General features: G+C 42.0%; 1 protein-coding gene across 4 annotated transcripts in view; it reads right to left on the reverse strand.

The window, feature by feature from the left end:
- Positions 1–13,299, reverse strand: part of ARHGAP24 (Rho GTPase activating protein 24) — a 249,256-nt gene that overhangs the window by 157,772 nt on the left and 78,185 nt on the right. For all 4 annotated transcript variants that reach the window (XM_067297417.1, XM_067297416.1, XM_067297418.1 and 1 more), the window contains exon 3: positions 5,377–5,464. In XM_067297417.1, coding sequence (XP_067153518.1) covers positions 5,377–5,464 — 88 coding nt within the window. The remainder of the gene's footprint in view (positions 1–5,376; positions 5,465–13,299) is intronic.

The following is a 13,299-nucleotide window of genomic DNA, read 5'->3' on the forward strand; positions in this document are numbered from 1 at the left end:
AAAAAAAACAAGAGGAAAGAAAAAGAAAAAGGTTTGTGGACATCTCTCTCTCCCTCTCCTGACTAATAGGAAAAACAAAATATACAAAATACCCACATTCTGCTGATTTCAAAGTTCTGGGAATTAGTATTGCACTCCTTTGCCGAGATTCTCTAATAAAGCCGTAGGCTTTTGGGAAATGCTCTGCATTCAAAGACTTCACAAGTCCACAAAGTCAGCCTAGAAATCTGATGAAGTACTGCACACTGTTCTGAGAAAACACAGCATAAGAATTTTATGGCAGAAAAATGTGATTCAAACGTGCTGTGAGCAGCAGCAACTCAAGTCCCCCAAAATAATATAAAAACACTTAGTAGGGTATTCTCCACAATTGAGAGCACTTTCCAAAGATCAGTTGATAAAATACCTACTACAGACTCCTAAATTACCCGAAAATAATTCTTAAGAGAGAAGCCAAGGCACAAAAGCAGCCAAATGTTTGAACAATATCACAGAGAAAAAGATTTCTGGAGAGTCAAAACTAAGGCCTGAGACCGGTTTGCACATGGCATCTATTGAAACTGGTTTTACTTAACATGCTTTCCAGCTGAAGCATTCGGGGAGGTACAAGTACATGTCATATTTTGATTTATATCCAGTATTTCTTTTTACTTGAAGAAGCAGAAGTGGCTCATTGCAGTTATCAGTTTGGCTGGTTTTCAATTAGTACCACAAAGGGAACCAACACTCACGTTGCCTAACTTGATCACAGAGCAAACTGCATTCTGAATAGACATATAACAGAAACTATGCACAGATCTAATCCAGGCAAGGACAGAAACGGTGTGATTTTCTTCAGCCATGTGTTTGGGCTTGTTTTTTCAACTACAGCTCTCAAGCCTGACAAACCGTTCTTAAACAAAAGCATATAGTGCTGAAGGTAAACCTTGCTTTCTGTGGCCCCCATCATCCGTTACGTGAGAAAGGCCCTGCGCTCCCGGATGAACAGTAAGGTAGCCCAGGAGCCGTACAAATGCAAAATCAGCAGAAACACAGGTGCACAAAAAACAGCAGCAGAGCAGCACGGCTCTAAGGGAACTAACCTCCAAGCACGGTAAAATGAACTCTGCATCAGCTTTAAACCAGCATTTCTCCCAAGAACATCCACTAATGACTATTCAAGCTCAAGGCCTCAACCATCCCATCAAGACCATTACAAACAACTGGCTAAAAAAGAAATGGAAGGAGAAACCTAACTCCGAGAACCACTTTAGGCAGATTAACAACACAGTCAAGTTCTCAGGTAACAAAAGCCTCGCATGCCTTTCACATACACACAATGAGGTTTTATTTTAACCTCTTTTTGGATGTCTTTTTCCCAGGAGCTAAAATCTCTAGCTGTCTTGCAAGGTTTGATTTTATTCTTTCACGCATTGCGGAACACTAACTGACCACAAAGACGACTTTAAGGAGAGCAGAAGTTCCCTGCCTTAGCGCTCTATTCCCTTTGCTCAAAACATAACCATTTCGACAGGGACACCTCCTGCCCCACCCCGTCTTCACCTCCTACACCCCCTCTCAGTGCGTTAGAAACTCAGGTCATCTTTAAGGCTTTCCTAGATCTATATGCTTCCCAGGTAGCTTTCCGATGGCAGCTGCTCATAGCTTCCTTCCTCTCAACTCACTTCCACTCTCAGACACTAGCGTGCATTAATTCAAACGCCTGTGAATTAGCAAGGTGAATGTGTTCCAAATTTTGTGTAGGTTTATGACTGGAGAACAGAGTTTAAGATTTGGGTAACTACTATCTTATTTAGAAGAAATTTGCAAGTCTTGAGTGTCATGGATTTTGTGTCACGTGTTAATAGAAACATCATCACCATCAGTCAACCAGGACCAACAGACCAAACCTCCTGCTGCTAACAACAAAAATAAGAGCACAGATGAAGCGAAGACACCAACAGCACTTGATCAACACACCGAGAGCAACTATCTCACCGATAAGAACAGGCATGGGCTGAAATTTGTTCCCGTGCACTATTAAGCAAGTACTAAAACCCAGAAAACCAAAAATCACAACTTGGTCTGTAATTTACAAAGAGAAAAAGCAACTAAAGAAATTGTTCTGTTTGCATACAGTGTGCAATTCAACTTGTTCTCTTCCTCTAACTTTGCTGGCTTTACAATTTTTTTTTTAACTCATACATCTAATAAAACAGAGTGATTTGAACAAACCTAATTGCACGGTTTAGCCATCTGCCCATTTCTCCTCAGGAAGACATCTAATTTAAAGTCTTATCTCATAAGGCTTTTCTGTTGAATAAGGGTGGACTCAGGCTTTACAAAGTACCTCTCATTTCGGGTCCATCCAGTCATTCACTATGTAATTGCTACTCTGAAATCGTCACTGAAAGTCATATGAAACATTCTTCAGAGCGCAAGAGAGGCCATTAACCAAACAAATCTGCGGAGTCGCTCATCACCTCGTGGTCATACCGACTCTGGTACAGAAGGTGTCCACACAGAACTGGAGCCTGGGCCTCAGGCTGTACAGGCACAGCTGCGCTCTCATGAAGCAGCTTCGTTAGTACAGCAAAAAAGCAAGGAAGGAACAATTTTAACACGAAACTATGTCATGACTTAAGGAATGAACAGAATGTTTTGATGCAAATTAAATGCATTTATATTTTAATTACAGCATCAACAAAACTGCAAGACACTTGTCTCTGCAAATACATTTCTTTCATTCATCTTTGGAGACTGCCACATATAGAGGATTAGTTTCATACTATAAAGCAACTCCCACGTACATTCCCAAAATAATTTGCATGTATTACCAATAAACACACACACATACAAGTTTTTGGGCCACCCACAGACATTATAGACAAAAAGAGGATTTGTCACTGTTGCCTTTGGGATTATAAATAAAATTAATTCAACTTTTAATATAGAGAAAGCAAAATTATAAGAGTGAGCCTCAGCACTATCCCATTTAACACAATATTCACCTAGGCAAAGAAAAAATACCCCTGCAAGTAGCTCTTGTTGCTATGTAGCTATGTTCAGGTATCAAAGTCAACAAGGGCTGAACAGCACCCTGGCTACAGGGTGTTTTTCTCTATCACACCCTATGAGCTCGATTTTGGAGCTGCCCCGCTAGAAAGCCAACTTTCATAATAAGTCACTAAGAGGACGCAGATGACAAACAGCTCTATTACCAAATGCTGACAAGACTGCCTTAAGCAGCAATAGTGACACAACAAGGCCAGCAAAGATCACTTCATCTTTGCTTTACATGCAGCTAACACCACTTCTAAAGGCACTGTAATTGCTTCCCAGTCAATCTTCATTTTGAGTCTCAACTTGATTTTAATTTGATCTCCAAAAGATTAGTGCCATGACGTGAAATGTCCAATCCGATCTCCCCAAAACATTTTTTCTCATGAATCCTTGGCACAGTATCCCATCAGGAAAATTGCTCCAGTATGAAGTCACTATAATCCCATACCTATTAGTGAGGGGAAAACAAATATGCTGGTGCTACTGAAACACAATCAAAACTTGATACTTAAAATCAAAACCAAACAAACAAAAACCCCAAATACAAAAAAACCCTCACACTACCTGATTTTCAGGGAGACTCCAGACAAATTTTGAAGGCAGCCCAGTTAGGAAACTATTTGCTGTTAGCTTGGCTGCAGAGAAAGACACTATGACCAGTGTTTTGGGGAATCACGAGAGGGACTGGGTTCTCCATCAGCACTGCCACCAGTTAGGCAGCAGCCAGCGTTCCCATTAGCAGCTCCACTGCTGCAGGCTTTCTAGCTCAGGCTTGAAAGATCACCTGAGGCTGAGGCTTGGCACGCATCAGCTTCGGCTGGAAGGAAACACACTGAGAGCTGCCGACACTTCGCAAAACAGCGAGCAACAGCCAAACTATGGGAGCAGAAACAAGACAGGCTGGCTGAGACGTAACAGTGTCCTGGTAACTCAAAAACAGGGTGAAACGCAGCATTTTCTGTAGGCTCTCTACAACGTAGACCACAGCCTGAGTACTGAGTACTGAGGAAAAAGCATTCAAACTCAGCCACCACCAAAATCAGCCTGATCTTCATCCATGCTGCGCACATTGCACAGACAGAGTCTGCGGCATCTTCGCACACCGAAAACGAGCCACCTCTTTGCAAGGTGCTTGAGCACGGACTCAGGGGCCTGCCCGCACGATAGAGAATATTTGCCTGTTCTAGCCTTAACTGATTAACATTTCCTAGCACCCTGTTACCGGCCTGATTTATTCCCATTAGAGAAACTTCAGAGGTGCATCTGAGGGACCTTCCTGCAGCTCAGCTGCACCAGGCCCCACGTGGTCAGGGATGCCTTGGCTGAGGGGCGCAGTACAGCTGCCTGTATTGTTTTACAGAAAGGGTTTCAGGCCTGCATTCCACACACATTTCAAGCCTACAAAGAAAAAAAAACCACTCGGTCTTGATGCCACATTTACACAGACCACAGGCCTTGCCTGCTGAGCGACTAGCCTCCTTAACTCCCAAGCTGACTGCATTTTTCTTACACTTCTACATTTTATCTAAATCTCCCTGTATCTGTCAAGACAACTAAGTTGTGGATTTGACACCCAGCCAGTTTAAGAGCAAGAACATGGAGGTTAGTTCCAAGATGCATTTTCCTCAATTTATCCTTTTTAATAGCTGTGATGGGGAAAGTAAGTTGGAAAGCCACAAGGGGATTAACAGAAAATATTGAGCAAACCTAGTGGACTAATCAGGTGTTGAGAAGGTCAGTAAATCACTGAGGCAATGAATGCAGTCAAGAGTACCACACAGTTGTCAGGGTCATGTTCTTCAGGCAAATCCACCCACAGGGGAAAAAAATAAAAAACACTAAAAGAAAACGTAGGGTTCCAATACAGCGATGCTTGGTGTTGTTATGATCAGTTTATCCATCCACAGCGATGAGGAAGAATGCTTAAATGAAGGTACCTGTCCCATCAGCCAGTGTGCCATACTGATAAGCCATTGATGCTAAATTATGGATCACTTCTTTTACCACAGGACACTACTTCATAATGTCTAATATCTTTTTTTAAATTTGCCAAATACATTTGTACTGTCAGTACTACTGAGTGCCGCAATCCCTGGCTGCAGAACAATTGTATTTTCTGTTGACAAAAAAATAATAATTTTCCTACACTGCCCAGAGCTGAATGAAAAAATATGAAAATATTTTGACATAAAATATAACAAAATTAAACATTTTTTTTCCCTCTTAAATTGAATCATTAGTCACCTTCAGGTTCTGTTCTGGCTGAACAGAAGTGGCCATTTGTCACTGAGAACAAAACTGCAAAGACTTTTTAGGAGAAGTAGAATATCCTACCTGGAACAACTTCAAAAAGGAACTTTCCTGGACTTTCTTCACTGCATGGATGCTCAATTACTCTGTTGCCAGGCAGGAAGATGGTACCCTAAAGAAAAAAAAGAAAAACAAACAGATGGGATCAAAACTGCTACCTTGCTTTTGATAGACTACTGCTTCCTCTTTTCGGACCGAGCATACCTGAATTTGTGTTGCTGCTGCTGGGCAGCTGACTTCCAAAAGGAGACTGAAGGGGGATTATCCAAAAAGCCACGATCATATATTGCCTTAATGAACTGAGGTGTTCAATAATGGTTTTAAATCTTTCCCATGTCCTTGGCTTTGCGATACCACACAGATTTTTGTGCTAACCATAGCTAACTGTGCTGCGGGGGAAATTTATTTGGGATAAAACGAAAGGGTCAGTCAGACAGCGGTGCCTGTGAAATGCTGAAAAGCCACAAGTACAGGACGGGATCAGCTTACCAGCTAGACTCCTTTGCAAAACCAGAAGTTATGGGGACAAAAAGAGTAACATGTCTATGTGCGGGGCGCATCCCCCACTTCCTACTCTCTGTGCCCTTTCCTTACCAGCCCAGGGCAAGCAGTATAGAGAAAACCTCCCGCCTGCAGCCACGACAAAGGCACGTCAGGCAACAAGAGCTGTGTTTAAAGACAGTATTTGATAATGGCACCTCCTCTCTCACAGCTTCTCCGCTCCCTCTGTTGTCTTAACAACGGCTAAACTTCATGATTTAATTCCTCCTTTTTCTCTTCACTCCTTCACAGCCTCACAGAGCCAGATAGACGGCAGACAACCTCTGTCATGGGCACTGAACGCCTTTACGGCACCTTTATTACCTTGAGGAGGCAGACAGGGAATTTTAACCGTCCATATTCAACACTAGTTACCAAAGCCAGCACCTTCCTTCTCTTTACACTGCAACATTCAGGGCACTTCCGGAGCTGCACTGGAGTTAACACCTCACGGCAACTTTTTTCCCTCTTTGCCTCGCTGTCAGACCTGACAGAGACACCACCCTTTTCTCCAAGAGCTCTTTCTCATTTTCAGATGTTACAACTCCTCCTAGTACTATTTCTTCCTCAGCTGGCAGGACATCCTTAATGAAATTATGCTGGGACAGCTGTCCAGGGGTAAATTTTCAGAGCAGTATGCTAGGAATTGTACTACGTACAAGCTCTCCATCACTGTTAAGGTGAGATAAGGCCTAGTTACCAATATTCTGCAATTACTGCAGAGTAGGGCCCCATCTCCAAAGTAAACAACTCAGGTAATTCTCACAGCTTAAACATCGAGTACCATTTGCTGTAGTAGTTTTTAACCAAACTCTGCTTCTAAACATCTACCAAACCCTGCATCTAAACAGCAGTAAAAAATACCCAGCATTTCTCACAAAGGAGACATTACAAACCAACATAAACCTCTTAGGAAAAAGTAATCTGAAGAAATAAGTTAAAGAAAAATCACAAAAATCAGTATTTAGAACAGCTGGGGTGGAAATTGATGCTATTCTAGAAGTTATCTTCCTTTGCTCCTGCTACCTAACAGCATCTTTTGATAGTCCTAACCCTCCAAAGCTTTCTGTGAAATACCTTCTGAGGCAGGAATTGCATCATGAACATGGAGAGTGAAAAGATACGAGTCACAAAACAGCTCAGGTTTCATGTAACAGCTGCAGAACAGACCATTCACAAAATACTGCAAAACCAAGATAGAAACTTTTCTGAAAGCTATAGGAGGGCAGGAATAGCAATCTACACAAAACATTCTGTAAACTGAGCCACATGTATTTTGTCACGTGTAATAAAACGTTAAGACTGGTGCAAGTATCTTGACCATTGTAGTTGCCAACTTGAGCTGTTCCTAACTAAAAAAGCTCCACACAGCACACAGGATGGGCAGAATCCAGTCTTCATTCTGGAGTACATTTCATTGGCTCAGGAGAGTGTGTGAGCGAATGCATAACATACTAGAGATAATTATACATTATGCTATTTAATAAAGAAAACATGCAAAATTAAGGAGACCTAGCCCATAGCTCTGTAAACTAAACTCAATTTCTGAGACAGTAAATGAAAAACACATTCAACTTCACCGTCAACTCATTAGCTATACACATGCTGTAAAGAGTCTGATTACAATGTGATGCCTTCTGATTCTTTGATATAAAAACCTCTTTTAATACTCATTTTAGTGAGCCGTCTCAGTAACAATTTTTTTCAGAAAATAAGAACAGTCATAATATTTGTCACCTTGGCTACTTCATTTCACAGGTGAACTATATTTAATCCACTGCAATTAGAAGCCTAAATCCATGCATGATAACTAAGGTAATATTAAAGGATGCCAGACAGCAATACCATACACAACACTGATGTGGTTTAAAAAGAGAACATCTACTCAGATGGTCATTTGGTTTATTTTACTGTCTGTTTTCAGAACTATTATTGGAAACACAAGTGCACATGAAATAGTTAATTTTTTTTTTTTTTTTAAATAAATATAGCTTTGTTCATGCAACCTGCACCTGGATGCCTCAGACTAGCGAGGAAAGCTTAAGAAAACAGTTGCAGCTCTTTCGCTTCCCATTCTGTCTGCTTTCACACCCAGCTGTCTGTCTTCACCACGGGGTAACGCTTCCCCTTCAGTAAGCTCTGTGACTAACTGTGTAACACACCAAGACTCTCCGGAGCGCCCCTCTGCTTTGCTTCTCACCAGCTGGCAGCGTGTCTCACATGAGTACGCCGGCACCCAGAGCGCACATCTGCAGGGCAACGAAACGCCCTCATGTCACACATGCCTCCACGCTGGGTGTTTGATACCAACAGCCAGACCCCGGTCTGCATGCCACTGTCAGTCCCCTCGCTCAGTTGCCTTTGCATGCCCATATGTCTAACATCTGACCCATCTTTACAGCCTGGATAATCCAAAGTATGCACTATCAAAGGGAGTTTGGAAGGTTCAAAAAGTTAAACCTCTATTTTTCCCCTTCAAGTCTTTAAGGCCAGAGGGGAAATAAGAGAAAAGCAAGTATATAGCCTTGGGCACCTTATATGATAGTCATTTGCACATAAGAGATGAAGGCGATTTCCAAAGAAAAGTAGTGTTTCAACTTGAGTATTAGTCCATATAAATGTTCTAAAATTAGAAAACTTCACATTGTTCCATATCGAACTTTCCAAATCATTCAAAACTGTTAGAAAAAAATCTCATTCCAAGATTACAGATTGGATCAGAATAATATTCTATTTTAAAAAAAAGAAAGAAAAACAAGGTGGCAGCAGGGAACAAGACATACAATTTACAGTAAACGTACAAGCAAGGGAAGCGGGAGAAGAAGGTGGTCGTGACTGGCGCCTGCTGGTCCCTGTGCCATTCCATTTGCTGGGGCACGCCCGCACGGCATCAGGAGCGTTTTGAAGAGCTCCTACCCCTGCGAGCTTGGGTCGCTTTTCCATTCCCCCTGCTTCTGTCCCAACCACAGCGCTTCTGCTTCTCAAATGGAACGCTTCGGGTGACTCACTGGATGCATGAGACATTTGGGTTGCTCAAGAACCATTGGCCTTTTTCCTAACCAAACCTCAAGCCCATTTCAGAGGAGCTTCTCTCACAAACAGCACATTTCAACAGCACACTGTTGCTTCAAACCAAGGAACACCCAAATACCACTATAACATTTTTGCTGAAGATTTGCATAGATGAAGCCTCTAACGGGAAAAGTACTTCTCAGTTAATGCAGTGCATGACAAAATACTGCAGTTCAGCGAGGATGCCATAAATCTATTTTGGATTACAATCACAGTACTACAGTTTCGCTCTCCAAGAGGTATTTTACCCCCCCTCTAATCCCCTGCAACGTTTGGAGCACCGTTCTGCAGATGAACACCATGCAAAACACAGAAGAGACCAAGCAGCCACCACAGAAGTGCCTCATGACAGCCAGCTGGCAGATTACATTTTTGCCTTGCACACTCAGCACAACAGACTAGCAAAGCAACCCCGTGCTTTGTCTGCTAGTTCTTTTCCATGACTGTTCCCCACGTAAAATTGGCCTTGCCCTGTTTGAGTTTCATTTTTTGAAGCAGACCTACTCATCACCAGTGTTCAAGAGATACCGGATTCTTCCTAAGGAAGCTTATGGGACAAGGAGTTCCCATGACTTTGTTTTCAGATGTTGACTGGCAACTACAGAGACAAATACCTGATTTTCAATACAGCTTCATGGATTCTACCCAAAAAGCATGTAGACACATGAGGGAATGAACTGCCTTACTGCCAAAAAGTCCTGTCTTCAGCATTTATTCTAGTAGTGTCCCGAAGGCTTGAGTGGTCTATTTGCTTACTTAAAGTTTGTCCTGCCGCTCCTTACAAAAAGCTATTTGAGAAGTCCACAGTATCTGCAGTCATACCTGGTATCCTCCTTGCCCCTCCAATTACACTGTTGATAAAATATTATTAAATTATATTTCTCACTTTAAAGATAAGTGCTGCTTTTACATGCATTTTTCTTGTTTGATGAGAAACTCTTCCCAGAAGTTTTCTTGTACCTTTATGTAGTTTCAGTTAACTTTCAGGATCTTCACGGAGCTGCTGCTTCTTTGTCTGTTGCTAGAAGCTGGGTAAGCACATCACCACCAAACTCCCCGCTTTGGGTAGGCAGCAAAGGTTTCTGCTATCTCATGCCTGCCAAAGGGCAGCACCAAAACCAACTGAGCCCAGCTATTCATGCCTGTCTTCTACTTGCCAAGCTCTCTCCCTCTGGAGGTGCTGCAGACTAAACGCCTCTGCAGTTCTTAGGAAAGGTTAGGCAGGGAGGCAGGAAGGTCATCAGCTAGGAAGGAGGCACCTGGGAGGGATCAGAGGCAGAAAGGATTTTGGGGTACACATCTCTGTTGTATGCCCCACACCCACGTGTAACATGCAGCGCTGCTGTGCGGTTTCTTTTGTCACTGCTGCTGTTTCTAGAAAATCCTGCAAGTCATACATGAACATACAGTGTGCATTTCTACTTGGATGGCATCTTCCACTGGAAAAAAAAAAGAGATGCTTTTGACAGTCAGTGTTCTCAATCTCACTAATATTTATGAGGCGGCCTTAAAGGCATCAACTGTATTCCATAGGAAAGCCTATTAATCAATGCAGATTAAAAAACATAGATACACATGCACAAGCATATACACATATACATGTCTATACCCACATAAAGGTACTGTAAATTCATGAAGAGATAATCCATAGCAAAGGAGGAAACATGCAGAAGGCCGATATGAGTTTACTGTACATTCTTTTTCCTCACGTAACTGCTATTTTTGCTTTTAAACTATCACGGAAATGGAATATCTAAAGTCCAAGAGAACGCCTTGTGCTGCCAGGAATCTACAGACGTGAGGTGAGGGGGGAACATTTATTTCACAGGCAAAACTCCACTTATACTAAGATCAATAATAAAACCTGCACTGAGTTCAGAAAAAGCACTGTTGGACTGAGGGGACAATTCTTGAAAATCCAACTGGATTTTCAAAGTCACAATGTATTTTCAAGATCCCTGTAGAACCACCAGCCTGCAAAAGAGCCCAGCAACTCTGAAAATCAGGCCTGTAGCTTACTTGCCTACATGCAGCTACCTGTATTTCATAAACATGGTCTTGATCGTATCGGCTTGATACAGGGACGGTGGTACAACTTTGCAACTTCCCTGAATGAACTGGGACCTGAGAGTTAACCAGCTGGCCCCAAACCCAGAGCAGAGACGCTGCAGATGCAGAGTGCGGCCTCGGCTGCCGCTCGCTCTGCGAAACCCCGGGGACCCAGGGCATGCTTCCCTCTGGAGCATGGCACTACGCAGCAGGTGTTCACCAAAAGCCGACCATCGTGACGACTTCTGCCTTGTCGACACAGCCTTTGGTTTGTTTTTCTCCTCGTGCAGCTCTGGTGTTTACTCTTACTGCCCATCGTGAAAGCAAACGGTTTCTCTTCAAGCCTTGGTCTGCAAAAAAGCATCCTCTGCCAGAGAGCAGCTCCTCACTCCAAATCCCCTGGCCTCCCTAGCGAGAGCGGTGTGAGCCTGAGGCACTTGCATGGGATTAGATGGCCAAGCCTGATAAACCACTATGCTACTCTCTCGGCTGACTGTTAGCGCTGGTCATCATCACCACATTACACAGCATCTGACTAAGCAACATTAAATAAAAATGATTGACTTCAAAACATTTCAGGCGTTTATTTTGCTGTCCTGCAGTTATAATCTATCAAGTAATTTGGTGCGACTGCTTCGCCACAAATCTAGAGCCTGAGAGTTTCCATGAGCAAGTTTAAAAGGTTCCAACCGTGAATCAAGCAGAGTAAGTGCTCTGACTGCTAATCTCCGATCAGATTTTGAAGCTACGTAATTGCTATTCTTCAATTAAAACAGTAAATAGCTTCTTACAGAGATCTTTTAGCCCTTACGTACATTAGGTTTTTTCAATCTCATTGGTAAATATTACGTAATAAAACCAAGTTTTACTAAATATAAATTTTACAGAATTGCCACTGTGAAATATATGCAATATCAGGTTATCTAGCACACACAATAAGAGTTACACGACAATAAAAAAAATTTCGGCAACAAAAGTTATAGTTACAAGAGAATGAAAGAACCAGATGGTCTATACCTCAGCATGGTGGATTTTTATATCACTTAACCTCCTTCAGTAATTGTGCTACTTCCATACCTTTGGTTGCTTATGTAGTCATTGCCCTGAAGTTATCACAGCCATTTACAATTTTGCCGAATGCATAGCGAGAGAACAATAAATGCTATCATATTAGAGGCATGCGGGGGAGCTATTTAGATTTTAGGGAATATATAATGTGCCAAGAATGAAGACAGAGAGGAGGACAGAGAAATCACAAAAGAAATAGGACTATCTGGATAAAATTCAGTCAATACACAGCAGACATTTTATTGGCAAAAATTCCATTGCATTTGACATTTTCTCCTCCCACTATGTTAATACATTACTTGGGTTTGTTTCTGTTAAAAACACAGAATTGGTATTTCAGTTGCAGAAATTCTGCAAACAACAGTATAAAGAGACTTGCCCTTTACCTAAGAAAAAGAAAAGCTCAACACTTAGCTCATTGCTCAACTTTTTAAACAAAAAGCAATTTCACTTCTGCAGTGGTCAGTACTGCCGTGCTATGTTTGGGAACCAGCACCAAAATATTTATTCTGACATAACAGGGTTAGACCTGCCAACTTTACTAGGGTGTAATTATGGTATCTTTAAAGATTTTTCTATCTTCTCTTGCCACACATTTCACTTAATGGTTCAGGGCCTCTCTCTGCTTGAGGAAAATTTCTTTCCTCGGTGAATGAAGAATTCTTGGCTTGAACAGTCACTAGAAACTCTTCTCCATTCCCCCTGCCCCGCCAAAAGACTGTACCAAATTAAGTTATAAAGCCACAGAAAACTAAGCTTGCCTAAAACCAGAGGCTAGATACAGGCATGTTGCATGCCTATAGATTTTGTTTCTATTACGAGGGCAAGAGAGAAGAAAGACCATCTTCTGACCACGCTTGAAACAACATCTGAAATTATTCAAAGCTTTCTACATCTCTACATCTACCCCTCAACATTAATTGCTACCTTACTGCTGAAAATAAAACTTGAAATGCTGTTTTCCCATCTCTAGGTTCTACTAGATACGTTAAAGGGTTTCAGACAGATCTTGGATTAAAATGAAGCAGCTCTGCTTCCTAAAGTAGACTTGCTGTGGTATCTAGAGAAGCTTAACACCTTGTTTTACCCATCCTCTCTTAGCTTCTCTAATAAACGAGCTTATTCATTTATATATAGACAGCTTCTGAGAGAAACACTGTCGTTCCCGCAGCGTTTTTGCTTTTCTTCCCCGTTTGTCATGGGGGGGGGTATATGGTA

The sequence above is a fragment of the Apteryx mantelli genome, chromosome 5, assembly GCF_036417845.1.
Source record: "Apteryx mantelli isolate bAptMan1 chromosome 5, bAptMan1.hap1, whole genome shotgun sequence".
Taxonomy (NCBI): domain Eukaryota; kingdom Metazoa; phylum Chordata; class Aves; order Apterygiformes; family Apterygidae; genus Apteryx; species Apteryx mantelli.